This window comes from Bos taurus, chromosome 15, assembly GCF_002263795.3.
Source record: "Bos taurus isolate L1 Dominette 01449 registration number 42190680 breed Hereford chromosome 15, ARS-UCD2.0, whole genome shotgun sequence".
Taxonomy (NCBI): Eukaryota; Metazoa; Chordata; class Mammalia; order Artiodactyla; family Bovidae; genus Bos; species Bos taurus.
The window spans coordinates 82263456-82289154 of NC_037342.1; the positions used below are offsets into that span (position 1 = coordinate 82263456).

General features: G+C 45.5%; 1 protein-coding gene and 1 long non-coding RNA gene across 3 annotated transcripts; one reads left to right on the forward strand and one right to left on the reverse strand.

Annotated features, from left to right (window-relative positions):
* Positions 1 to 2: 2 nt before the first annotated feature.
* Positions 3 to 12129, reverse strand: LOC112441663 (uncharacterized). Of its 2 annotated transcripts, XR_009490731.1 has the most exons (4): positions 12043 to 12129; positions 11730 to 11880; positions 10544 to 11389; positions 3 to 3247 (listed from the first exon to the last, which is right to left on the reverse strand). It is a non-coding gene; the product is annotated as an uncharacterized lncRNA (long non-coding RNA). The 2 variants fall into 2 exon arrangements; XR_009490730.1 differs by lacking the exon at positions 3 to 3247 and having other exon boundaries at positions 10055 to 11389.
* On the forward strand, positions 12062 to 19702 carry FAM111A (FAM111 trypsin like peptidase A). The gene is given in 8 exon segments (XM_070556463.1): positions 12062 to 12145; positions 13848 to 13951; positions 15013 to 15975; positions 15977 to 16224; positions 16227 to 16577; positions 16580 to 16615; positions 16618 to 16701; positions 16704 to 19702. Coding segments are annotated over 6 exon segments (1017 nt in total). The 5' UTR covers positions 12062 to 12145; positions 13848 to 13951; positions 15013 to 15760; the 3' UTR covers positions 16787 to 19702.
* The last annotated feature ends 5997 nt before the right edge of the window (positions 19703 to 25699 follow it).

Below are 25699 nucleotides of genomic sequence, written 5' to 3' on the forward strand. Positions count from 1 at the left end.
CACAGCTATTTGTAAGGCCTCCTCAGACAGCCATTTTCCTTTTTTGCATTTCTTTTTCTCGGGGATGGTCTTGATCCCTGTCTCCTGTACAATGTCATGAACCTCCATCCATACTTCATCAGGCACTCTGTCTTTCAGATCTAATCCCTTGAATCTATTTCTCACATCCACTGTATAATCGTAAGGGATGATTTCAGTCATACCTGAATGGTCTAGTGGTTTTCCCTACTTTCCTCAATTTAAGTCTGAATTTGGCAATGAGGCATTCATGCTCTGAGCCACAGTCAGCTCCTGGTCTTGTTTTTGCTGACTGTATAGGGCTTCTCCATCTTTGGCTGCAAATAATATAATCAATCTGATTTCGGTATTGACCATCTGGTGATGTCCATGTGTAGAGTCTTCTCTCAACGTTAGTGATTGATATTTTCCAAGTCTTAGAAGCCTCCCAAATACCGGAACTCCAATTCTAGGAAGCTTACCCTTTGTAAATGAAGGTTCTAAATTTTACGTATAAGACAGGAGAGGTTTTGAATTCAACTGCTATTGGAATTTAGCAATATGAAAGATTAGTCTTAGAATTCTGGTACTGGTGGAATGGGTATTCAAACCAGTCTTCCCACCCTGCATACACATGCAGGCACACTGATTAACTTGAAAATATAGACAAAAAATAGGAAACACTTGCGTGAAGATATCAAAGCATTATGAAAGCAGGAAGTACAGGACCAATATTCAAGTGAGAAAATAGGTTCAAAGGATGAGCTCTGTTGTTCATGTTGCTTTTACATTAGAGGCACCTGCCATTTTCAGAGGAGATGGTTGAGCATCTGACTAGCTAACCAGACATTTGAAACAAATCATGAAGCTGAGGGAAGCAGAGGCAAAAGTTAGAATCTAAGGCCTATCAAGTGGTGGGGGATCTAGTAAACACTGCAGAATTTTATATGGGAACAAAATGTTGCCTGTCAGTATAAGAATGTCCCCCAAATATCCCAACCTTCACAGGGACTCAAGTCGGAAAACATTCTCGACCCCAACTAAGTTAAGATGATCTAACCTGGATGATCCCTGGTGACTCAAGCAATAAAGATCCGCCTGCAATGCAGGAGACCTGGGTTCGATTCCTGGGTTGGGAAGATCCCCTGGAAGATGGCGTGGAAACCCACACCAGTATTCTTGCCTGGAGAATCCCCATGGACAGAGGAGCCTGGTGGGCTACAGTCCACGGGGTTGCAAAGAGTCAGACACGACTGAAGCAACTAAGCACAACACAGCACAGCCTAGGTTAGGTTAGTGACTCCCACCCAGCCATCTCCCAGAATGAATGGCGACGTCTCTTTGGAGGAAGGTTATATTATCCTAAGCCTCATTTTTTTTGTCCTTACAAGACAAAATTTGCTACAGAAAAATGAGATCTTAGACTTGAAAGAGCTTTTATGGGAAGTCTATCAAGAAAATTGGCAGAGAGATAGACTTGATGAGAAAAATGTGATGATATTCTTCAATCTAATACCAATATGTGAAGACTTCCCTGATGGTCCAGTGGTTAAGAAGCCTCCTACCAATGCAGGGGACACAAGTTCGATCCCTGATCTGGGAAGATCCCACGTTTTGCATGACAACAAGCCCATGTGCCCAGGCCACCACAGTGAGAGGCCCACACCCTGCAACTAGAAAGTCGCCCCCACTGATCACAACCAGAGAAGGCTCACACGCAGCAGCAGAGACGGGGCAGCCCAAAGTAAACAGTAATAATAACGTGAGATACACACGATAATTATTTACTGGTCACAACCAGAGAAGGCTCACATGCAGCAGCAGAGACGGGGCAGTCCAAAGTAAATAGTAATAATAACATGAGGTACACACGATAATTATTTACTGGGTTATAATTACTAATAATCCGAGAGCCCAAGTACTTATTCAACAGGCAAGCATTCTTTCCTAACAACTACTTGAATAACAGAGAATTAGGTTCTCTCAACATCTGACTCATTCTTTCTCTGCCAGGCAATGTGGACTGACATTTCCTGCTTTAGTATTTACTGAAACTGAAAAGAACAATTTCACAACAAAAAGTGCACTATAACTTTAACCAGAAGGATACTTTAAGACATTTTGAGAACGGTGGACCCTCTTGTCAAATCCTGGAAGCCCAAGGCTCCTCCTGCTGCAACCACACTCAAAGATTGCAAATCACATGATCCTGATGTTGCAACTAAATCTACACTGAACATTATTCAGGGCAGCTCCAAATTAGCTGAATCAGATCCTCAGACTTATTTTTTTTTTCAACTGGTACACAAGTGAAGACCGCCTCTCTCAGTGTCCTGTGCCACTGCTTGCGCATACCTGCCTTGTGAACACTACCCCTTCCTCTGAACCAAAGATGGGTCCAACTGAGTGGGCCAGACAAGTAGTGGTTCTAGTAACATTCTCCACGAAAACTGTAGGTATAGCTTATCACTGGGTTATACAGAAATCAGACACATAGACCCTAGGATAGTTCTTAGACACAGGTCAATGAGAGATGCAGAAGAGCTAACCCATAAAGCATGCTCATGGGAAACCTAACCCAACAGATAATTGTGCTGGAACCATCTTGTTGCTGTTCAGTCGCTCAGTTGTGTCTGACCCCATGTACTGTAGCCCGCCAGGCTCCTCTGTTCATGGGACTTCCCAGGCAAGAATACTGGAGTGGACTGCCATTTCCTTCTCCAGGGGGATCTTCCAGACCCAGGGAGTGAACCCAAGTCTCCTGCATTGGCAGGCAGATTCTCTACCACTGAGTCCCCGGGGAAGCCCCATATAAACCAGCTAAAGATGAGGCCCCTATGGTGGGGTTCCTCCAGCACTCTCCTTCCTGTCTTTGCTGCACAATCCTCGTGGACTTTATCCAACCTTGCCAAGGGCAGCAAAGAAGGAAGATCAGAAAATGGCCCACACCTTGCTGGTGAAACACATGTCCATCCAGCCTCATTGAGCATATTGGCTGCAGCCCTTTCTGTTTGTTTGGTCAGCTGGACAATTAAGTAGAACTAAAAGACCACCTCAATGGACATGGGTTTGAGCAAACTCCAGGAGACAGTAAAGGACAAGGAAGCTTGGTATGCTGCAGTGCATGGGGTCACAAAGAGTCAGACACGACCAAGCGACTGAACAACAACAAAAAGACGTCCACTCACCGTGAAATCTGGCTATTGAGTCTATCACTCCAATAATGTGGTTCAGCTATTTCCACTATTGCCTGCAAGGGAGGAGAGGGTGGTAAAATACATTAATTGCCAGGCTTCAGGGCATAGAAATGAAAGTCACTCAGTTGTGTCCGACTCTTTGTGACCCCATGGACTATACAGTCCATGGAATTCTCCAGGCCTTTCCCTTCTCTAGGGGATCTTCCCCACCCAGGGATTGAACTCAGGTCTCCCACATTGCAGGCAGATTCTTTACCAGCTGAGCCACAAGAGAAGCCCAAGAATACTGGGTTGGGTAGTCTATATCTTCTCCAGGGGATCTTCCCGACCCAGGAATCAAACCAAGGTCTCCTGCATTGTAGGCAGATTCTTTACCAACTGAGCTATCAGGGAAGCCCTCAGGGCATAGAAAATGTCTACAATTGGCTTTGACACCAGCCTGCTTTTGCTGTTGTTGCTACTATAAAAAGGCTAGGAAGGAAAGTTAAGGTTGGTGTTTTGTGGCCTCTGTACTTTGTGCGTGGAAGTTTTGAATCAGTACTTTTTAATGGAGACAGCTTGGCCAAAACTGTTACAGAATTTGGGGACCCATTAAAACAAAGTTTAAGGAGGAAAAGAAACTTCCGAATATGTAATATATTATATATGTAATATAACTTAAAATGTATCTAAGGACTCAGCCTACTCTTTTCAGGGCCAGAAGTACTTTGCAGGTATTTGGAAAGAAGAAAACACAGTCGGTCTTATGTATCTGCGTATCCATAGATTGAACCAAAGGATGGAAAATATTTGGAAAAAAAAAATCTGTGAAATTCCAAAAAGCAAAACTTGAATTTGCCACTCATCTTCAACTATTTGCATAGCACTTAAATTATATTTGGGCTTCCCTAGTGGCTCAGACAGTAAGGAAGGAACCTGCCTGGGTCAGGAAGATCCCCTGGAGAAGGAAATGGCAACCCACTCCAGTATTCTTGCCTAGAAAATTCCATGGACAGAGGAGACTCGCAGGCTACAGACCATGGGGTCACAAAAGAGTCCGACATGACTGAGTGACCAACACTACTAAGTTAATCTAAGTAAATTCCTTAATTCTGATCCAAGAATCCCTTTCCATTTTTACAGTAATCCAGGGTATTATCAGTGATGGAGAAACGGGTATTTAAGACCTCCTCCACCTACCGACTCGACGGACACGAGTTTGAGCAAGCCCTGGAAGTTGGTGATGGACAGGCAGGCCTGGCGTGCTGCAGTCTGTGGGGTCGCAAAAAGTCGGACACGACTGAACTGAACTACCTAGTGAGGGTGAGGCAGGTCATGAGTAAACTGAAAGAAGGCTGAGTCAGCCCCAAGAGGCCAAACCAATCCCAGGGCTGGCTCCTTCAGAGCAATAGAAGGGTCTCAAAAGATCAGGTGATAGAACGTCCCAGATCTCCCATTTCACAGCTCTCTGCTATCACCTCCAGCTCCCAGAGAGGGAAAACCAGTTTCCAGAAGGCTTCAAGCTCTGCCCCAAAGACCTGAGGCTTGGGAAGCCATCTCACAGCAGTGTTGCCATTGGGTGTGGGGGATGTCAATCTTTGCCCCAGCTCTGTTCCCCGTCCCCCCGACCCCAGGTCTCTGTCTACAGGCAGGGCCCACCCAGGGCGAGGAGACACCGTTGTTGCGGACGCCTGAGTAGGCCTCCCGGGACTTTCCTGGGAGGAAGCTGTGGGCACTGATCTCATCCCCTGCATGGAGGGTCATGGAGAGAGGACTGCCCGAAGTGGAACAGACTGGATGGGAAAGGACAGAGGTGGGGTGGCATCCTGGAGACTGAGCTAACAATAGGAAGGAAGAAAGTTCTAGAGGCAAAAGCCTTGGGGCCAGGTTCTTCCTCTGCAAAATGGGGGTGCTAAAAGTTGTCCCCACTTTGCAAAGGTGGTGTGAGGATTTAAACATTGTTAAGAGTTGAATTAACAGTTTCGGTGTTGACCATCTGGTGATGTCCATGTGTAAGAGAAGACTCTACACATGGACATCACCAGATGGTCAACACCGAAATCAGATTGATTATATTCTTTGCAGCCAAAGATGGAGAAGCTCTATACAGTCTGCAAAAACAAGACTGGGAGCTGACTGTGGCTTAGATCGTGAACTCCTTATTGCCAAATTCAGACTTAAATTGAAGAAAGTAGGGAAAACCACTAGACCATTCAGGTATGACCGAAATCAAATCCCTTATGGCTATACAGTGGAAGTGAGAAATAGATTTAAGGGCCTAGATCTGATAGATAGAGTGCCTGATGAACTATGGGATGAGGTTCGTGAAATTGTACAGGAGACAGGGATCAAGACCATCTCCATGGAAAAGAAATGCAAAAAAGCAAAATGGCTGTCTGGGGAAGCCTTACAAATAGCTGTGAAAAGAAGAGAAGAGAAAAGCAAAGGAGAAAAGGAAAGATATAAACATCTGAATGCAGAGTTCCAAAGAATAGCAAGAAGAGATAAGAAAGCCTTCTTCAGCGATCAATGCAAAGAAATAGAGAAAAACAACAGAACGGGAAAGACTAGAGATCTCTTCAAGAAAATCAGAGATACCAAAAGAACATTTCATGCAAAGATGGGTTCAATAAAGGGCAGAAATGGTATGGACCTAACAGAAGCAGAAGATATTAAGAAGAGGTGGCAAGAATACACAGAAGAACTGTACAAAATAGATCTTCATGACCCAGATAATCACGATGGTGTGATCACTGACCTAGAGCCAGACATCCTGGAATGTGAAGTCATGTGGGCCTTAGAAAGCATCACTACGAACAAAGCTAGTGGACGTGATGGAATTCCAGTTGAGCTATTCCAAATCCTGGAAGATGATGCTTTGAAAGTGCTGCACTCAATATGCCAGCAAATTTGGAAAACTCAGCAGTGGCCACAGGACTAGAAAAGGTCAGTTTTCATTCCAATCCCAAAGAAACACAATGCCAAAGAATGTTCAAACTATTGCACAATTGCCCTCATCTCACATGCTAGTAAAGTAATGCTCAAAATTCTCCAAGCCAGGCTTTAGCAATATGTGAACCGAGAACTTCCTGATGTTCAAGCTGGTTTTAGAAAAGGCAGAGGAACCAGAGATCAAATTGCCAACATCTGCTGGATCATGGAAAAAGCAAGAGAGTTCCAGAAAAACATCTATTTCTGCTTTCTGAACTATGCCAAAGCCTTTGACTGTGTGGATCACAATAAACTGTGGAAAATTCTGACAGAGATGGGGATACCAGACCACCTGATCTGCCTCTTGAGAAATTTGTATGCAGGTCAGGAAGCAACAGTTAGAACTGGACATGGAACAACAGACTGGTTCCAAATAGGAAAAGGAGTACATCAAGGATGTATATTGTCACCCTGCTTATTTAACTTATATGCAGAGTACATCATGAGAAATGCTGGATTGGAAGAAACACAAGCTGGAATCAAGATTTCTGGGAGAAATATCAATAACCTCAGATATGCAGATGACCCCACCCTTATGGCAGAAAGTGAAGAGAAACTCAAAAGCCTCTTGATGAAAGTGAAAGTGGAGAATGAAAAAGTTGGCTTAAAGCTCAACATTGAGAAAACGAAGATCATGGCATCCGGTCCCATCACTTCATGGGAAATAGATGGGGAAACAGTGGAAACAGTGGAAACAGTGTCAGACTTTATTTTTTAGGGCTCCAAAATCACTGCAGATGGTGACTGCAGCCATGAAATTAAAAGATGCTTATTCCTTGGAAGGAAAGTTATGACCAACCTAGATAACATATTGAAAAGCAGAGACATTACTTTGCCAACAAAGGTTCGTCTAGTCAAGGCTATGTTTTTTCGTGTGGTCATGTGTAGATGTGAGAGTTGGACTGTGAAGAAGGCTGAGTGCCGAAGATGCTTTTGAACTGTAGTGTTGGAGAAGACTCTTGAGAGTCCCTTGGACTGCAAGGAGATCCAACCAGTCCATTCTGAAGATCAGCCCTGGGATTTCTTTGGAAGGAATGATGCTAAAGCTGAAACTCCAGTACTTTGGCCACCTCATGTGAAGAGTTGGCTCATTGGAAAAGACTCTGATGCTGGGAGGGATTGAGGGCAAGAGGAGAAGGGGACGACAGAGGATGAGATGGCTGGATGGCATCATTGACTCGATGGATGTGAGTCTGAGTGAACTCCGGGAGTTGGTGATGGACAGGGAGACCTGGCATGCTGCATTTCATGGGGTCGCAAAGAGGCGGACACGACTGAGTGATCTGATCTGAAGAGTTGACTCATTGGAAAAGACTGTGATGCTCGGAGGGATTGGGGGCTAGGAGGAGAAGGGGACGACAGAGAATGAGATGGCTGAATGGCATCACCGACTCGATGGACATGAGTTTGGGTGAACTCCGAGAGTTGGTGATGGACAGGGAGGCCTGGCGTGCTGCATTTCATGGGGTCGCAAAGAGTCCGACATGACTGAGCGACTGAACTAAACTGAACTGAACTAAGAACATAGAACAGTACCTGACAGAGAGAGCAGGGCAACGTTTGTTCATTAGCAACTGGCTTTAAGGGTGATGGAACCCACACAAATTGGTGCAGTATTTTTTTTTCTTTTTTGACTTTGTCCTCTAAGACAATGGAAACAAAAGCGAAAAGAAATAAATGGGACTCAATTAAACTTAAAGCTTTTCCACAGCAAAAGCAGCCATGGACAAATGAAAAAAAATAAAAATGCCCTACTTGAATGGGGGAAAATATTTTTAAATGATATGACTGATAAGGGGTTAATATCCAGAATATATAAATAGCTCATATAACTCAGTATTTAAAAAAAAAAAAAAACAACCAACCTGACTTAAAAATGACAGAAGAATTGAATAGATATTTTTCAAAAGAAGACATACAGATGGCCAATAGGCACATGAAAAGATGTTCAACATCAGTAATACTCAGTAAAATGCAAATCAAAACCACAATGAGATATCACCTGATACCTGTCAGAATGGTTATCATCAAAAGTCTACAAATAACAGGGACTTTCCTGGTGATACAGTGGGCAGGAATCTGCCTGCCAATTCAGGGGACAGCTGTGAGCACCTAAAAGCCCATGTACCACAACTACTGAGCCCATGGGGAACCGAAATTACTGAGCCCATGGGGAACGGAAATGACTGAGCCCAGGTGCTGCAACTACCCAAGCCCACGCACCTAGAGCCCTCACTCTGCAACAAGAGAAGACACCACAGTGAGAAGCCTGAGCACCTTGAGAAAGAACAGCCTCCACTCGCTGCCACTGGAGAAAGCTCTCAATCATAAATAAATAAATACATGATTTTTAAGTCTGCAAATAACAAATGTTGGTGAGGATGTGGAGAAAGGGGAACCAACTCGATGGACATGCATTTCAGCAAGCTCCAGGAGTTGGTGATGGACAAGGAAGCCTGGCGTGCTGCAGCCCATGGGGTCGCAAAGAGTCAGACACAACTGAGAGAGTGAACTGAACTGTACACTATTGATGGGAATCTAAATGAGTGCAGCCAACATGTGAAACATTACGGAGTTTCCTCAAAAAACTAAAAGTAGGACTGCCATGTGATCCAGCTGGTTATATATCCAAACAGAAGACGTTAACTTGGAAAGACACAATATGCGTAGTCCAGTGTTCACATCAGTGTTATTTATAGTAGCCGAGATACGGAAACAATCTATGTCTACCAACAGACAAATGGGTAAAGATGTGGTATATACATTGAAGTGTTACTCAGTCATAAAAATGATTGAAATTCTGCCATTTGCGACCACGTGCATGGATCTGGAGGGGATTATGCTTAATGAAGTCAGACAGAGAAAGACAAACCATATGATATTATTTATATGTGGAATCTAAAACATAAAACAGTGAGTACAAGAAAACAGAAACAGATTCACAGGTACAGAGATCAAACTAGTGGTTACTAGTGTTGAGAAGAAAGGGGGAAGGGGCAAGATAGGGATAGTTCAAGAGGCACTACTATGCATAAAATAAATAAGCTACAAGGATATACTGTAGAGAACAAGGAATAGTCTCTACTATATTATATATATATTATACATATAAATATACAATATATATTATATACCATAAAATATCCAATATTTTATAACAACTTTAAATGGAGTAAAATCTCTAAAAATATTGAATCATTATGTTATATACCTGAAACTAATATAATATTATAAATCAACTCTACTTCAATAAGAAAGTAAAATGAATAAGATGATCCAGTCCAGAGTTTTGCACTAGGGTAATATGTTTTTTCACATTTATCTATTTGGCCATGCTGGGTCCTAGCTTCAGTACGCAGCATCTTTGATCTTCATTGTAGCACACCAGATCTTCCGTTGCGGCTCTCAGTGCTTAGTTGTGGCCTGTGAAATCTACATCCCTGACCAGGGATCAAACCTGGGCCCCTTGAGTTGGGACCATGGACTCTTAACCAGTGGGCCACCAGGGAAGTCCCTCGCCATGGTGATATGGGAAAGATGCAGATTATCAGGCCTCACTCCAGACTTGTTAAACCATAACATATTGTGTGGGCTCTGTGAATTTGCATTTCTAAAAGTTGGGGAATCTCTGGTCTGGGACAATCTTTTAAATCGCAAATGGAGGACCTGAAAGGTACCTCATCTCTCCGAAGAGCTCCAGAAGGCTGTGAGGCTCTGAGAGTTGAAGCCTTAAAACTCTTTTCCCTTCCAACTAGTTCCGTGGCCTCTAGGAAATTTACCTGATTTCTTCTCTGTGAAATGGGCAAAAGGCAAAAAAAAAAAAAAAAAGAAGAAGAAGAAGAGGAAGAAGGGGGTGAAAAACCACAGGAAATGACTCACATTTGCACACATTCTCAGTAGACTAACTGGTTGTATTTATTACCATCAGAGGTCTTCTTACTTTACAAGTGGTGGTTTCAGCAATATCAGTGCTTGTTTCAAAAAGGATGACTTCACTCATGTTCATAGCATTCTGAGATCCATTTCTTAATTTCCAGGCAATATCTCAATATCTCAAAGCCTATCAAATATTAATAAGTCAGATGGAAATCAGGATGCTGTTCAATGTTTAGAAGTCATCAGGATAGCTCAGCTCGCTCAGCAATTTCAACCCTAGTATTCTTTATGGGTGGCTGAGCAGTAAAGAATCTGCCTGCAATTCAGGAGAGATGCAGGTTTGGGAAGATCCCCTGGAGGAGGAACTGGCAACCCACTCCAGTATTCTTGCCTGCGAAATCCCATGGATGAAGGAGCCTGGGGGGCTACAGTCCATGGAGGGTCACAAACCAGTCGGACACTACTTAGCGACTACAACAGCTACATTCTTTATTACGTTTTACCTGTCGCTGAATATTTGCTGCTTCAGAATCCACAATAAAAAAAGAAAAGGATAAGCTGGATACTAATTCTCTGGTGATTGTTGCACTCTCTGCCCGCAGAGATCCAGAAACCTATAACGATTTTGGAGAAGGACAGTAAGAGGTGGACACTTTGGGGCAAGTTGGTTTCATTGTTGCTGTTGCCCTTTTAAAAGTTCCTCTCTCCAAACCCCAGAGGACCCACAGAAGAGGAAGCGGTAACCAACTCCGTGAAGTGTATTGCATGCGCGTTAAGTCCAGTTCTCCCAAATCATCATGCAGATTGTAGTCACCAAAGAGCACTCTTCAACCCTGTCATCTTATACACACGGAGACTCCTCTGTCAAGCTGCATCCAAGCCGTCAGCTTTGCGACTTCGATCCCTTCTCTAACACGGGGTGAAATACTGCAAGCTTGCTCTCCGCCGAGCGTGCCGAGCTTTGCAAGCCCTTTCGGACGGAGATGTGTGACGGCCAGCTTTGAGATGCACAGTCCCGGCAAACGTCTGCACTTTCAGACCTTTGGAGAATCGATTTGTGACGAGGTCTTCCACGTCCTCTGCATCCGCGGTTTCTTCCTAATTGTCCTCGTCGTGGGTCCGATCCTGGCTGCTGGGAAGGACACCCCAGGAAAGTGCCCGGGTGGCTCCAGCCCCATCGCCCCCACCCATCCGCCGCGTCCTCCGTGCGCTCCAGCGGGCCTCCAGCCGCGCCTCAGACACTGTGAAGTGTCTCCAACCATCCTCTTTCCGCTTTCCCAGTTGTCAAAAGAATAGAGGAACCCGGAGAGGCAGGGGCGGGGGCGGGGGCGGGGGGCGGGAGGCCTAGGCTGAAAGAAGCCAGGAGGAAATGAAAGAGAGTCTCCAAAGGGACCGCTGAGCAACGGTTCCGAGAAAGTCAGCAGTTCCGAAATCTTAGCCCACCTCCCTCCATGACTGCTCTTCTGAGCAAAGGTGGGAGCACGCCCCTCGCCAGCCGCCTGCGGAGCTGGGAGGACTGCCCTTCCCAAGGGAGCAGACACCCGGGCGCGGCACCCCAGCCCTGGGCGAGGGGCTCAGCGAGAGGGCCGGGCCCTGGGCAGCCAGGCAGGACCCCGGCCCGGGGCTGGTAGGAAGGGGCTGGGCCGGGCTGGGGCAGGTGTGGGGAGCCCAGAAGGTACGGGCTGTTACCTCAGTGGCTGCGTCCATCGTGCAGTTTGCCGGTCGGAGCTGGCTGGTGGGCCTAAAGGAAGCCCGGGGCCTGCGCTCTCTGAGTCCTGCCCCTGGATGAGGCCACGGCCAGGCTCTGGGGAGTCCCGGCCAGAGAAGACTGCGGAGGGGCCTGGGGGAGGGGAGGAGAAAAGGGAAAAGCAGAGGAGGAGGGAGGGGGGAGGGAGAGGAGGGAAGGGAGGGAGAGAAGGGGGGAAGGGAGAGGAGAGGGGAGGGGGGACAGAGGAGGGAGGGGAAGCGGGGTCAGAAAGGCAGACTGAGAACCATCGCTCACCTTGCTAACAGTGAACTGAGGCTGAGAGAGGCTGAAGGGAGTTTGTTGGTAAGCGCAGTCCCAGGAAACGATGAAGCCAGCGCTCAGGCTCTGCTGTGAAACAGTGAGTGGAATCAGCACAGTCTGTAGGTAACTTCTTGACCAGAAATGCAGGAGCTAGAAGCTAAACTAAGCACCAAGGTGAAGAAGCCACCCAGGAAGTAAACACTCTACAAGTCTCTGTTTTCTTCAATAAATCAATGTTGTTGTTTTTTAGAACAGGACAGACTCAAAAATTAAAGACAACTTATGTATCCTTCAATTGCATCTTGGTCTGAGTAAATGAGTTTTGTGATGATATAAGAAAAAGTCCAAAATTTTTAAAGAGGGAAAGTGGCAATTAGGGTGAACATGTCATGACGTTTCTAACTGTAAAGTAATGTAAAACACAAGGGTGATGTAAACAAGCAAACATAAGGGCGCATTACCCTGTGTGTGAGCATCAGAGGCTCACTGTGCCGTTCGGAGAAGGCAAGGACGCCCCACTCCAGCACTCTTGCCTGGAAAATCCCGTGGATGGAGGAGCCTGGTGGGCTGCAGTCCATGGGGTCGCTCAGAGTCGGACACGACTGAGTGACTTCACTTTCACGCATTGGAGAAGGAAATGGCAACCCACTCCAGTGCTCTTGCCTGGAAAATCCCAGGGACGGGGAGCCTGGTGGGCTGCCGTCTCTGGGGTCGCACAGAGTCGGACACGACTGAAGCGACTCAGCAGCAGCAGCAGCAGCCGCAGCAGCATTGTACCATTCTCTTGTTTCTCTGTTTGAATATGTTCATAATCAAAAATTACGAGAAATATACTTTCTGGGGCTTTGTGACCTCGAGTAAATAGTTTGACCTGCCTGGGTGTTCAAAGTCTTTATCAGTGACATAGGTCTAGTGTATCTCAGAGGGCTGTAAGGCTTACATGAGGTACTCTATGAAAAGCAGTTCTAAAACGGCAGAGCTCACAGGCCACCTCATGCTCTCACTGACCATGTCTGTGTGAATGTTTCTTTGCTGAGGGCTTGCCCTGTGCCAGGCTTTGTGACACATGTTGGGACTCTGATGACAGATGGCCGCTGCCGTCCATGGCTTTAGTTTTCTAGAGGTTTACATCACTGCTGAAAATTTCACTATTTGGTTTACACTGTTCATTCTCTTCTGGGGAGGTGTCAGCGGGAAGACAGATGGGGAAGCACCTCCTTAAAACGAAAGCAGCAGCTAAAGTTTCGCACTGTCTTCTTGGGCAGACTCTCTAAGTTTGTTTTGTCTTCATGGCACAACAGAGTTCTCTTCCCACCTGTCTTCCTACAACGGTATCACCTCGGTATTGTCTCCGTCTTAAATGGAGGCTGAATTTTAACATCGGTGTATCTAGAACACACTTTTCAACTCTCCAGGAGAAAATCCATCTGTAAGGTATTTATCCTGGCATCTGAATTCCATCTCTGCTTTGTAGGTCTGGCCTAGGGCAAGTCATCTAAGTTATACTTTCTGCGCCTGCAAAACGAAGGTATACCTACGTGGTATAATTGCACTGGCAATTAGAGATAATTTTTGTAAAGTCTGGTGTGCTGCTCTATAAAAAGGAGGTTTTATTGTTCAGGTCACTGTAATTAGTGGATAAACTGTCTACATGCTAAATTAACATCTCTAAGGAAAGTGAGGGTGGAGCTGAACGGGACAGGTGCGTTAGGGGGTCCCTGTTAATCTTAGTCTCTATACAATTAATGATAGCCTTGAAGATACTGCTCTAATTTGACGCTTTCTGAAACATGTTTCAGCTGAATTGTGTGTTCATCTTCAAGCCATCGTGAGCTCTGAGCAGCCCTCACAGAAGGACTCAGCTGAAAAGTGTAAGAGCTGTACTGAGCACTGCTTTCCTAAGGTATGTTTATAAACGCTATTTGTGAAATATACCAGTATTAAACTTAGCCATCCTTGAGACTGGGCTTCATAGACCTTCTTGCCAATAAATAACTTCATTGTACGTAGGAAATAGTAAATAATTTAAAATCTGTCTCATCCATTTTATTCTTCTTGTTTTAGTTGGATGGTGGCAGGAAGATGTTTTAATATAACTCTTTGCTAGATCAAAGGAAACTTCAACCCCCCCCAAAAAAACAGTTGTAATACTTCCTGAACAACAGCCATAAAATCAAATATAACGTATTAGAATAAGCTATAGAGTGAAAATAATATGAATGCTATTGCAAAGCATGAAAATATATGCCGTTCCCTAAAATGGCTGATCTATTCAGTAACAAGCATAATCTATATTTGCACAGTGCTTCACAGTTTATAAAGCAATTTTTAAGATGTTTGTTCTTACCATAGCCTTGTTAGGCAAGAAGAGAGAATTTTATTTTCCTCAATTTGTTAATGAGAAGTGAGGAAAAGTGAGTTGTTGCCTAAGGCAGAAGTGGAATGAAGACTTGGCCTTAAGTTTACAAAAGTTAAGTCATGGCTCTCCCTACTAACTGGACTCTGTTATCATATCAAACCATCATCTCTTTTTCTGAGTCTACAGTGCTCCTTGAATTTTTCAACAAGAAGACTGAGAATTTTTTGGTGCAAATCATCACTATGCTTGAAAAAAAGTAAAAATTTTGAAGTTGAAAATTATAACCAAGACCCGAAGTAACAAACACTCAGATTTAAGTATCTCTGTTTTTGATGCACTTGGGGAAAAGTTGCTTCTTTCCTTATATTTCTCTGAAAACACTGCACCAGTGTAGCAGTGTTAAGAACTTATCTAACTGATAAGATATTTCTGGCTTATATGTTGGATCCCAACTCAGATTCTGATTTAATTATATTCCCTGGCCTTTTCATATTCATTCTGCGTTTCCATGAAAAACTTTGTGAATGGTATGCAGCAAAGAGAAATATAAAAGACTATTGTTGCATTCATAATTTTAAAGTATTTAACATTTCTGTTTACCTCAGTGAAAACCAGCAGGATAATTCCAATACTCCTCAAATGGAGATGGACTCTAAGACAAGTTCAGAGAATATAGACAACCTCCAGGCTGAAGGACCCAGAGACCAAACTGTGTCCCCAGAAGAGACAGTGTATGTTACCCTGGATGTAAACATCAAGCCAAGCAAGGGAAGGAAGCACAGGCTCCGTGTGACGGGGGAGCTCATGGGAGGCCCGCAGCTCTGAGGCTGTCAGAAAGGCAGTGAGGACTCCTCCTGGCAGAGAAAGGCTGGTATACAGCGCAGAAGGAACTGACGCATTCTTAAACCTTGGAATGGCCTCTCAGGTGTTCTCCTGAAAACCGCCACGTGAGAGTTATCTTTTCTCCAAAGAGAAGCGAGACAGGGAAAGAGGAACAGGTATTTGGTCAGTTTAACAACACATCAACTGACTGTGTCAAATTTTATATTCACACAGTTGGGAAGACCAGAAAAACTCTTCTCAAATGCAGGGAACTTCACAAAGATGAGTACAAACTCTGTGTCTATGCTTTCAAAGGAGAAAGCATAAGAAGGCTATGTCCGCGGATGGCAGACTTCTTTCCCTTCTGGAGAAGAGTGACTGGACCCTCATTGGAAACCTGAGCATTGTTTTAGACAGCTCACAGTTGGCCAATGCCTTAGAGGGCGAGCTCTTTCAGCTTGAGGTTAAAAACAAGCATAAAAGCCAGGGCACCAGCTGCTTGAAATTCTCAGGTTGAGGTTGAAAAAAAGCATGGATGCCAGGGCACCAGCTGCTAGAAATTCCGAGTCACAGGAAATAAAGCCTTGTGTGTTGAAACAAACAATCATGGAAGACAAGCACCCCAGTTTGGAAAGAGAAAGTGATAAAATTAGAAAAACTTTGAGAATAATTTGGATAAAACACAGGGGGGAAAAATTGTTTGAATTGCATAAAACAGACTTTGGGAAACTGACCAAAAACTGCTCAGGTTGAAGTGCACAGACTTCTTTCCGGGCTCAGTGACTCAGTCGGGCACCTTTCATGGCACATCAGGAAGAGTGCAGGCTCTTCCGCTTGCTTTGTTTGGAAAGGGTTGTACATTTCCACTCGTCGGCATGTGATGTATCGGACCGTGGGAGAAGACATAGAGTCACGTGAGTGTGCACACACACACGGTCAGTGTGTAAAGGGGACATTTGCTTATGAGAAGGCTGAAGATGAAAATAAGCACTGCTTCTCCTTGAGCGCTGGTTTGAGACACCTGATGTAGAGCTCGACCACGCAGCTCTGAAAGTGAAGACACAGGGACAGCAAGAGCCTGAGGGGCTGTGTGATGGGAAGGACCCTGGGCCAGACAGCAGCCTGGTGTGTGTTACTGGCCGTCCAGCTGGGGAGGCGAAGTCTACCGATGCCTGTGCTGTGATCCCTCAGGATCAGCGGGAAGAGAAATACTTGGAACACATCCAGGCTAGAGCTGCAGACAGGCGTGGTGCTTGAACGCAGTACATCCATATGCACACCGAGAAGAGTTTCCAGGAGGTAGTCCCCCAGCCTGATGTGGCGACCCATAACACCGCTTCTTACTTTGGGTCTCCGGCTCCCCCGTGTTTGATTCTGAAGGCTCGTGGGTGCCACGTACACTGCAGGCTTCGCTTATAAGTACCCACAGGGGATTTCCAGCATCACTGAATTCAGCTGTACCCTGAAATCCATATCTATGATGTTAAGAAAAAACACAGAATGTGGTAGGAAGGACTGTTTCTAAACCTGCCAGATTCAAAGAAAGGTGAGTATTAAGGATGAAAAAGAATGACAATTCAGAATACACCCCAGCTGTTCAGGGAATCACCTATGGAATTGTTATTCCACAGGCAATGATAACAGGTTTCTAAATTCTGTAATGGTCAATCTCCTTCCTATGCACCTAGCATTTTTCTAGGTACACGAAGGAACTGGTTTTAACAAATCTGTGAGGTGGGCTACTATACCTATTTTAAAGTTAAGCAATGTGAACAAAGATGAATAATACTCAGTTTTATGACAATAAAAGTAAGCATTGTTTTTGTTTTTTTCATCTTCCCCATCTCCCCTTCGGAGAAGGCAATGGCACCCCACTCCAGTACTCTTGCCTGGAAAATTCCATGGACAGAGGAGCCTGGTGTGCTGCAGTCCATGGGGTTGCTAAGAGTTGGACACGACTGAGCGACTTCACTTTCACACATGGCAGAAGGAAATGGCAACCCACTCCAATGTTCTTGCCTGGAGAATCCCAGGGATGGGGGAGCCTGGTGGGCTGCCGTCTATGGGGTCACACAGAGTCGGACATGACTGAAGCGACTTAGCAGCAGCAGCAACAGTATCTCCCCCTAAGTTCAGTTGCTTAAAGGCAGGACCCAAGACTTCTTCTCTCATTATCCACAATGTCTGGCACATGGAAATTAAGGGCTTCAAAAATACGTAGGTTCATCAGTAGCAACACTTAGGGCTGCAGTTAATCTTAGGTGTGTGGGTCAATCGCTCAGTTGTGTCAGACTCTTTGCAACTGCATGGACTGTAGCCTGCCAGGCTCCTCTGTCCATGGAGTTTTCCAGGCAAGAACACTGGAGTGGGTTGCCATTTCCTTTTCCAGGAGATCTTCCCAATCCAGGGATCGAACCCACATATCTTGCATCTTCTAAATTGGCAGGCGAATTCTTTACCACTGTGCCACCTGGACTGAGTAGCTAAATGCTTGGTTAGAAGTAATCTCAAATGAAATCTTTTAGAATTTCCAAAATCCTCATATGATCCAAACTGTCAGGATATATGTTTCCTGAAATTCAGAGGGTAATATATCCATTTTCTGTGTATTTATAGGCTACTAGGGGGGCTATCTTAAATACCATGTTACTTTGTAGAGATGTCTTGGTTTTTGCCCGAAGTCCTTGTCCTGCTCCAGGATGCCGGCTAGTGCCCACATTGCGTTCGCTGTTAGGTCTGCTTAGACTTCTCTTGGTCGTGACAGTTTCTCAGCCTTTTCTTGTATTTTATGATCTTGACAGGAAGTGTACTGGTCAACTATTTTGTAAAATGCCCTTCTATTGGAATTTGTCTGATGTTTCTTTCTCATACCCATTGGACTGGGGCTGTGGGTTTTGGAGAGTAAGATCACAGAGGCAAAGTGTCATTTTGTAACCAAGAGGTGGAGGCAAGCTAAATGTCCATCGACGGCCGAATGGATAACGAAGATGTGGTACATATATGTGATGGAATATGACTCAGCCACAAAGAGAAGGAAGTAATGGCATTGGAAGCAGCAAGGAGGGGCCTAGAGATTATCGTACTAAGTGAAGGAGGTCAGACGGAGACAAATGTATGGTATTGCTCATCTGTGGACTCTAAAATAAAAAATATGAATGAATTTATTTCCAAAGTGGAAAGAGACTCACAGACATAGAAAACAAACTTACGGTGACCAAAGGCGAGAGGGGGTCTAGGGAGGCATAAATTAGGAGGTTGGTATTCACCTGTACACAGTGCTGTATACAGCATAGATAACAAGGATATAAAGGGGACGAGACTCAGTACATCTAATTCTTGGGATAACTACATACACACATATGCTGCTGCTGCTGAGTCGCTCAGTCGTGTCCGACCCTCAGCGACCCCGTGGACTGCAGCCCACCAGGCTCCTCCATCCATGTACACATATATAGGAGGAGGAAGTGGCAACCCACTCCAGTGTTCTTGCCTGGGAAATCCCATGGGCAGAGGAGACTGGCGGGCTGCAGTCCACGGGGGTCACAAAGGAGTCACACACAACTTAGTGACTTGCTGGGAGCCAGGCCCTCCGCCTGTGGCAAAGGTCGTGAGGAAGGAGGCTCGACATACGCAAGGCGGGATCGAGCCTCAGGAGTCCCCCTGGAAATCCTTGAGCATCTACCCCCATAATCAGAGCCTGCCTACTTTACTACTTTGTGCTCTCACCTACACCTCTGACTTTACGGGGGGCTGTCCCCCACCACCTCTTTCGGAGAAGCAGTTAACTTAGAGCTCCAGTTAATAAAAACTCCTGGGTGTGACAAGAGTGTTTTAACCTACAAACTCCTCTGAAGGTTCTCTGGCCTGCCTGACAGGCTTGTCTGGCCACATGTGATTGCTCACAGCCTCCCAACCATGAGAGGCACGGGATGCTTTAAACCTTCTAAAAACAGGTTCCTTAGAAAAGTTAGAAAACCATTTGTATAAGTATAGTGGGCTGATTAGAAATTGTATTGGTGAAGGGTTTTTCATTTGTTGAGCCAATGTTTGTTGCTAAGTCTCCACATCCCCTGCCCTTACACACATTAATGAATATATAGAAGAAATAAGTATTAACCTTTGATACAAATCACGTTAGACCTTAGGCTAAGTAAATTCTTTCCTTAACTAAAACCCACTATACCCTATAGGAATGTAACTTTATTTGGGTGGCATCTGTTTTAAGAATAATCACCCCTGGAGAAATAAGTGTCCTGGTTGACTGACTGCTGTCACAAGGAGAGGGTCATAAATTGTCAGCAGGCCCCCTGGCCAGAAGATGATGTAACACCCCTAAGACCTCTGTATACATTTGTATGAAGCACCTGACTTTGATAAAAGTCAGGACTGCTGACCCCATGTGACTTTTGCATAACATCTCAATGTATAAAAGTAGACCATGGAAAATAAAGAATTGGGATCAGTTCCTCAAAATACTGGTCTCCCCATGTCCTTCTTTCTCTCAAACTCTGGCTGAGTCTCCATCTGGAGCGCGGAACCCGCCATGCTTACTAATTATGCCTGGGCTTCTAAGATCCGACCGGGGAGGCCTCAGTGTCTCCTCTCCTTCGGGAGAACGGAAGGACGCCTGCAGCCTATGTAAGTGGTGCAAGCTTCTTGTCTTGAAGTTTTATTGGTCTCCCGCGTAAACCAAGCTACTCAGCCTCTTTTCTCCACTGAATTTTCCTACTGAGCTATCCTCATTCTATTACTCTTTATATCTCTAATTAATATCTAATTGAAGCTATTGTATCCTGATCCTCGCCAACGCCGTCCCCACTTCGAACTCCCTGGATCAGCTGGGGCTGGACCTTGGCAGTGACTAAACGGCAAGAACAACATACACAGATGTATCTACATAGACACGTGTACACACATATACAGACATGTATATGCATGTAGAGATATGTGCACATGTATGTATGTATCTGACGATGTGCTGCACACCTGAAACGAATATATTATAAATCAATGATACTTCAATTAAAATCAAATGGATAATAATTATTTTTAATGATTATTATATAATAATTATAATTATAGTAAATATATAACTATATGATAATTGGAGAAGGAAATGGCAACCCACTCCAGTATTCTTGCCTAGAGAATCCCATAGATAGAGGAGGCTGGTGGGCTACAGTCAATGGGGTCTCAAGAGCCGGACACAACTTAGTGACTAAACCACCACCATCATAATAATTATAATAATAATATTGAATCACTCTTTTGTACCTGAAACTAATATAGTAAATCCACCATACTTCCATAAATAATATAGATAATAAATATCAGGAAATTTAAAAAAATATTGTCATATCATATCAGGGGCACATACTACCAACATGCTTTGTGACCTGAAGTTAGCCTTGACCACCTGACCAAAGTCGTGTTTATCAGATTCTCTCCTGTAAAGTTACTCTTTTCTCTCTCCTCTGTCTAATGTACTCTTTGTAAGGAATTCATTGTACACAACCCACAGGGATGGAGTGGGGAGTTATGCTTCCTCTCCTAATGTAAACACTCCCGGAGTATTTACATAACTTACTTGGCCTCCGCCTGTGTGGGAGGCATCCCAGCACATGCGCAAGTCGTTACTGAATGTCCCCAGCCAGGCTAAAACGCTAGTTGGCAAAGCCTATCTTGACCAACGCCGAAATGTCTCTAAGGAGGAAAGCTCTGAAACAGGATGGGCTTGTACATTTGGTACTGCCTTGCCAAGAGACACCTGTGCCATCATCCAAGCCACACATCTGTCTTCATACCTGACACATCAACTAATGTTTCTTTGTTTATTAAACCACAGGAGGACATGAGTGAACATCCCAAACGCTCCACCCTCCAGCCTAGGGGACTTAGTGAATCCGGGGTCCAGCTCATGGGGCTCCTGGTGGGGACGATCGGTACTTACTTTGGGAATCACCTTAACCTGTGTGTTCTCTGGCATCTGGTGCATCGTTGCTGTGATGTCTGCCTCCAGGGCAGCCAGACAGTGACCCCCTAGGCACCTCCATACTCAAGAAGCCTCTCGCTGACCACTCTGGTCACCTTGTGGGAGAGGCAGGCGTGTGAGATCGTCAGAGCTGGTCACGAGCGGTGGAGTGCCGGCGGAGGACATCTAGAGGACATGACCGCCTCTTGGCCCTCGAACTGGATCTGGCCATCCAGGGGGCCTCTGTCCTCGGAAGGGACACACTGACTACCATTTCCACAGCGTGAACAGTAAAGTCAAGGGACACACCCTTCACTTTAAGACACCGAATGGCACTTACATGTGGAATCTAAAAAAGAATGCAAAGGAGTCCATGTATCAGTGCAAGTCAGAAACAGACTCACAGACACAGGAAACAAACGTATAGTTACCAAAGAGGTGAGGGAAGAAGAGACAAATTAGGAGTATAGAGTCACAGATACAAATAGATACGAACCAGGGGTTACTCTACAGCGTGGGGAATTATATGCAATATCTAGTAATAACCTATAAGGGAGTATAATCTGAAAGATACAGCTGAGTCACTTTGCTGTACACCTGAAGCTAACACGATATTGTATATTCATTATATGTCAATAAAAAAATTCTGGTGGGGGGAACGCAGAGACCACCTGTGTTTTGACTTCTCAGCACAAGCCACGCATGCTGTGCCCTTGCTTATGAAGCTGCTACTCATCAGTTTGGAGAGGTCTGCAGCTTCCTTTGCCCTCCTCCCTGCCTTCCGTGTACAGGGGCCAGTTTTCAGTCTAAGAACCATCCCCTCAACCCCCTGAGAAGTACTAGGTGCTTGCTACTCTGCTCTCTGTCTCCCTGCTCACTTGTGATTTCAGATAGAGGACCACCCTTGCCCTGGTTCCTCACCCCAGCTTCTGGGATCTGTAAGTAAAAGAATCTTGTGATTCTGTTTCCTTCATGTGGGTGTATGGCAACTCTGCCTTCGATGCAAGTGACCCTGTGGGCTTCACTCCCTGCAGTGGGAGCCTGGATGCTTCTGAAGGAGCCCCCTGCCGACCCCGGGTGGCTGGTGCCCCTCGTTCAGCAGGTCACCATCTGCATCTTACAGGGAGGTTGCAATGGTGCATTGGGTGCAACCTTCAAGCGAGGGGAAGCAGATGAGATGGTTGTTGCTGTAGTCGCTAAGTCGTGTCTGACTCTTTTGCAACCCCATGGGCTGAAGCCCACCAGGCTCCTCTGTCCATGAGATTTCCCAGGCAAGAATACTGGAGTAGGTTGCCATTTCCTTCTCCAGAGGGTCTTCCCTGTGGGTTCCACCACAGGGATGGAACCCACATCTCCTGCACTGGCTGCTGATTCTTTACTGCTGAGCTACCTGGGAAGCCCAAGGACATTTGGACCCACTCGATAATTAGAGCTTCCCTGGTGGCTCAGATGGTAAAAAATCTGCTTGCAATGAGGGAGACCTGGGTTTGACCCCTGGATAGGGAAGATCCTTGGAGGAGGGCATGACAACCCATCCCAGTATTCTTGCCTGGAGAATCCCATGGACAGAAGACCCTGGCAGGCTGCAGTCCATAGGGTCACACAGAGTCAGACACCAATGAAGTGATTTAGTACACATGCAAATGATGCAGGATAATCTTCCTATCTCAAGATCCGTAATTTATCACACCTGCAAAGTCTTTATCGTATAAGACAACATTCACAGGTCCTGGGGATCAGGACATGGCTGTGTCTTCAGGGGCCGTGATTCAGTCCACCACACATATCAGATAAGATGACTTGGGAAAACATACATTAAGACTGAGTGACCAGATGCTCTGTTTTCATTTACTTTCTGTTGCTTAAACTTGCTTTTTTTACTTCATCTTTTTGGGAAAGCCTATCTCTAAAAAATGCAAATAATAATATAAAATTCATTCAAAATCACATAGTCTATTGGGAAAAGAAATAAACAAAGAATTGGGGTTTTGCTTCTCACTGTATTCATTGCTAATTTGTGACTTTGGGATGAAAAAAATTATTTTCTGTGTCCCAGCTTCCCCTTCAACCATTAGAGGTCATATTTGTCTCTTATCATTGACTTAATGACTAGAATCAAAAGTGCTGGGTAAATTTAAGTTATTATTAGCATAAACGACTATGTTTCAATGCGATAAATATTATGCTTCAGTGTCTTGCTAACTAATTTTTCAAGGTGTATTTTGGGAGAAGATGAACAAGATCCGGATGGCATGGGTTAGGGTTTATGAGAAGACTCTCTGCCATCTTGGAGCAAATGCTATCCCTCAGTTGATGGGTAAGGGGGAGGGTTAAGTGTTCCTTTCTCCTTCCCGACACAGGCCCTCTTGTTAACAGTCTGGATGGCAAGAGGAAGGATTAAAACAAGTCATCCCAATGGTTCCTTGTTGTTACTCAGGCTGTTCTCTCTCCTCCAGGCAGGAACATTCCCGATGATGGTTCAGCAGGAAAGAATCTGCCTGTAATGCAGGAGACACAAGAGACTAGGGCTCGTTCCCTGAGTCAGGAAGATCCCCTGGAGGAGGAAATGACAAACCACTCCAATATTCTCACCTGGGAAATCCCCAGGACAGAGGAGCCTGGTGGACTACAGTCTGTGGGGTCACAAAGAGTCAGACCTGACTGGCATGACTGAGTGACTAAGCATCTAGACAGGAGCAGGAAGGAAGGTTTTCATGACAGTGGGGCAGCAAGCCTCGTGGCCAGCAGAAAAGCCACATGGCTCTGACTTCTGAGTGCAGGACTCCCCAGAGCTGAAATCGACCACACCAACCTTTAAACCTTACTATTTGCTGTCTGCCTTTGAGTGAACTAAAACAGGAGGTCTTTTGCTTGAACCCAAACTACCCACTAACCACACAAAGACAGAAATAAATGCATGTCATCACTCCTGTTCTCTCCCTGCCTCTCTCCGTCAACCTCAGATGCCTTTGGGGAGACTTAGAGATGGAGCTGAGACTTCCCTGTCCCCCAGAGGACCAAAGACCATACACCCTTGTGTGAATGTACTGGGAATTTCAGGGAGGGGAGGAGTTAAATTTCCAGCTGTGTTGAATCCAGGCACCCCAGTCCCTTTCTTGCCCTGAGAGGGGAAAAGATTCTGGCCCAGGTGCAGGCAGTCAAAGGCACCGAGGACTGAGGGATGGCATGAAGGCATGTGCATGGAGTCAGAAAGAAGTCCCTGAACTTGGTTTTCACCAGACGCTGAGAGGGACATGAGAGAGGAATTAACAGTGGCACTTGGGCAATAATCCTGCAGAAAGGGGCTAACGGAGGAAGAGAGACCAACAGTTCGCTTCTCTCTCTCCTATGTCCACTGTCCTCTCTTTCCCACCTGAGCTAGACTTTCCCATCAGCTCATGGCAAACAGAAGGGGAAAAAGTGGAAGTAGTGGCAGCTTTTATTTTCTTAGGCTCCAAAATCACTGCAGACAGTGACTGCAGCCATGACATTAAAAGACGCTTGTTCCTTGAATTGAAAGCTATGACCAACCTAGACAGTGTATTAAAAAGCAGAGCTATCACTTTGCTGACAAAGGTCCGCATAGTCAAAGCTATGGTTTTTCCAGTAGTCATGTGTGGATGTGAGAGTTGGACCGTAAAGAAGGCTGAGTGCCGAAGAACTGATGTTTCTGAACCGTGGTGTTGGAGAAGATTCTTGAGAGTGCCTTGGTCTGCAAGGAGATCAACCACTCATTCCAAAAGGAAATCAACCCTGAATGTTCATTGGAGGGACTGACGCTGAAGCTCCAGTGCTTTGGCTCCCACCAGCTTTTCCCCACCACTCTGAACTTCCCTGGGCAGCTTTAATCGTGCCCCCCGATTTGCACTGTGATTCTGTAGGAGGAAAGACACCTGATTCACTCAGTGGGGTTCAGGTAAGATGTGAGGTGAGGAAGGAAATGTGAGCTCCTGGAGGAGGCGCTTTGGATGGACTCGTATACTTCTGTCTGTTGTGTCTGTGGGTGTGTGCGTTCAGTCGGGTCCGACTCTTTGCGACCCCATGGACTGCAGCCCTCCAGGCTCTCTGTCCATGGGATTCTCCAGGTAAGGATACTGGAGTGGGCTGCCGTTTCCTCCTCTGGGATCTTTCCCGACCCAGGGATTGAACCTGCATCTCTTGCCTCTCTTGCGTTGGCAGGCGGATTCTTTACCGCTAGTGCCGCCTGTGAAGTGTTGTGGAATGGATGCCTTGCACACCTGCACTCCCATCTCATAAACACCAGACAGATTTCTCAGGAACTACTTCACATGAGACATGTAGACTGGCTCCAAACCATTTCCCTGTCCTGTCTGGATATTCCAGCAAAAATTAATCCAGAATCCCAAAAGAACGGGAGTTCCCAGAATAGCTTAAAAACATTGGAAGCTGGCCTGCACGCGCACGGTTTCCCGGTACCACATCGCCACCTGCTGGACGGGGCCGCAAAACGCACACCTTCCAAACCGAGGCCGCGGTCC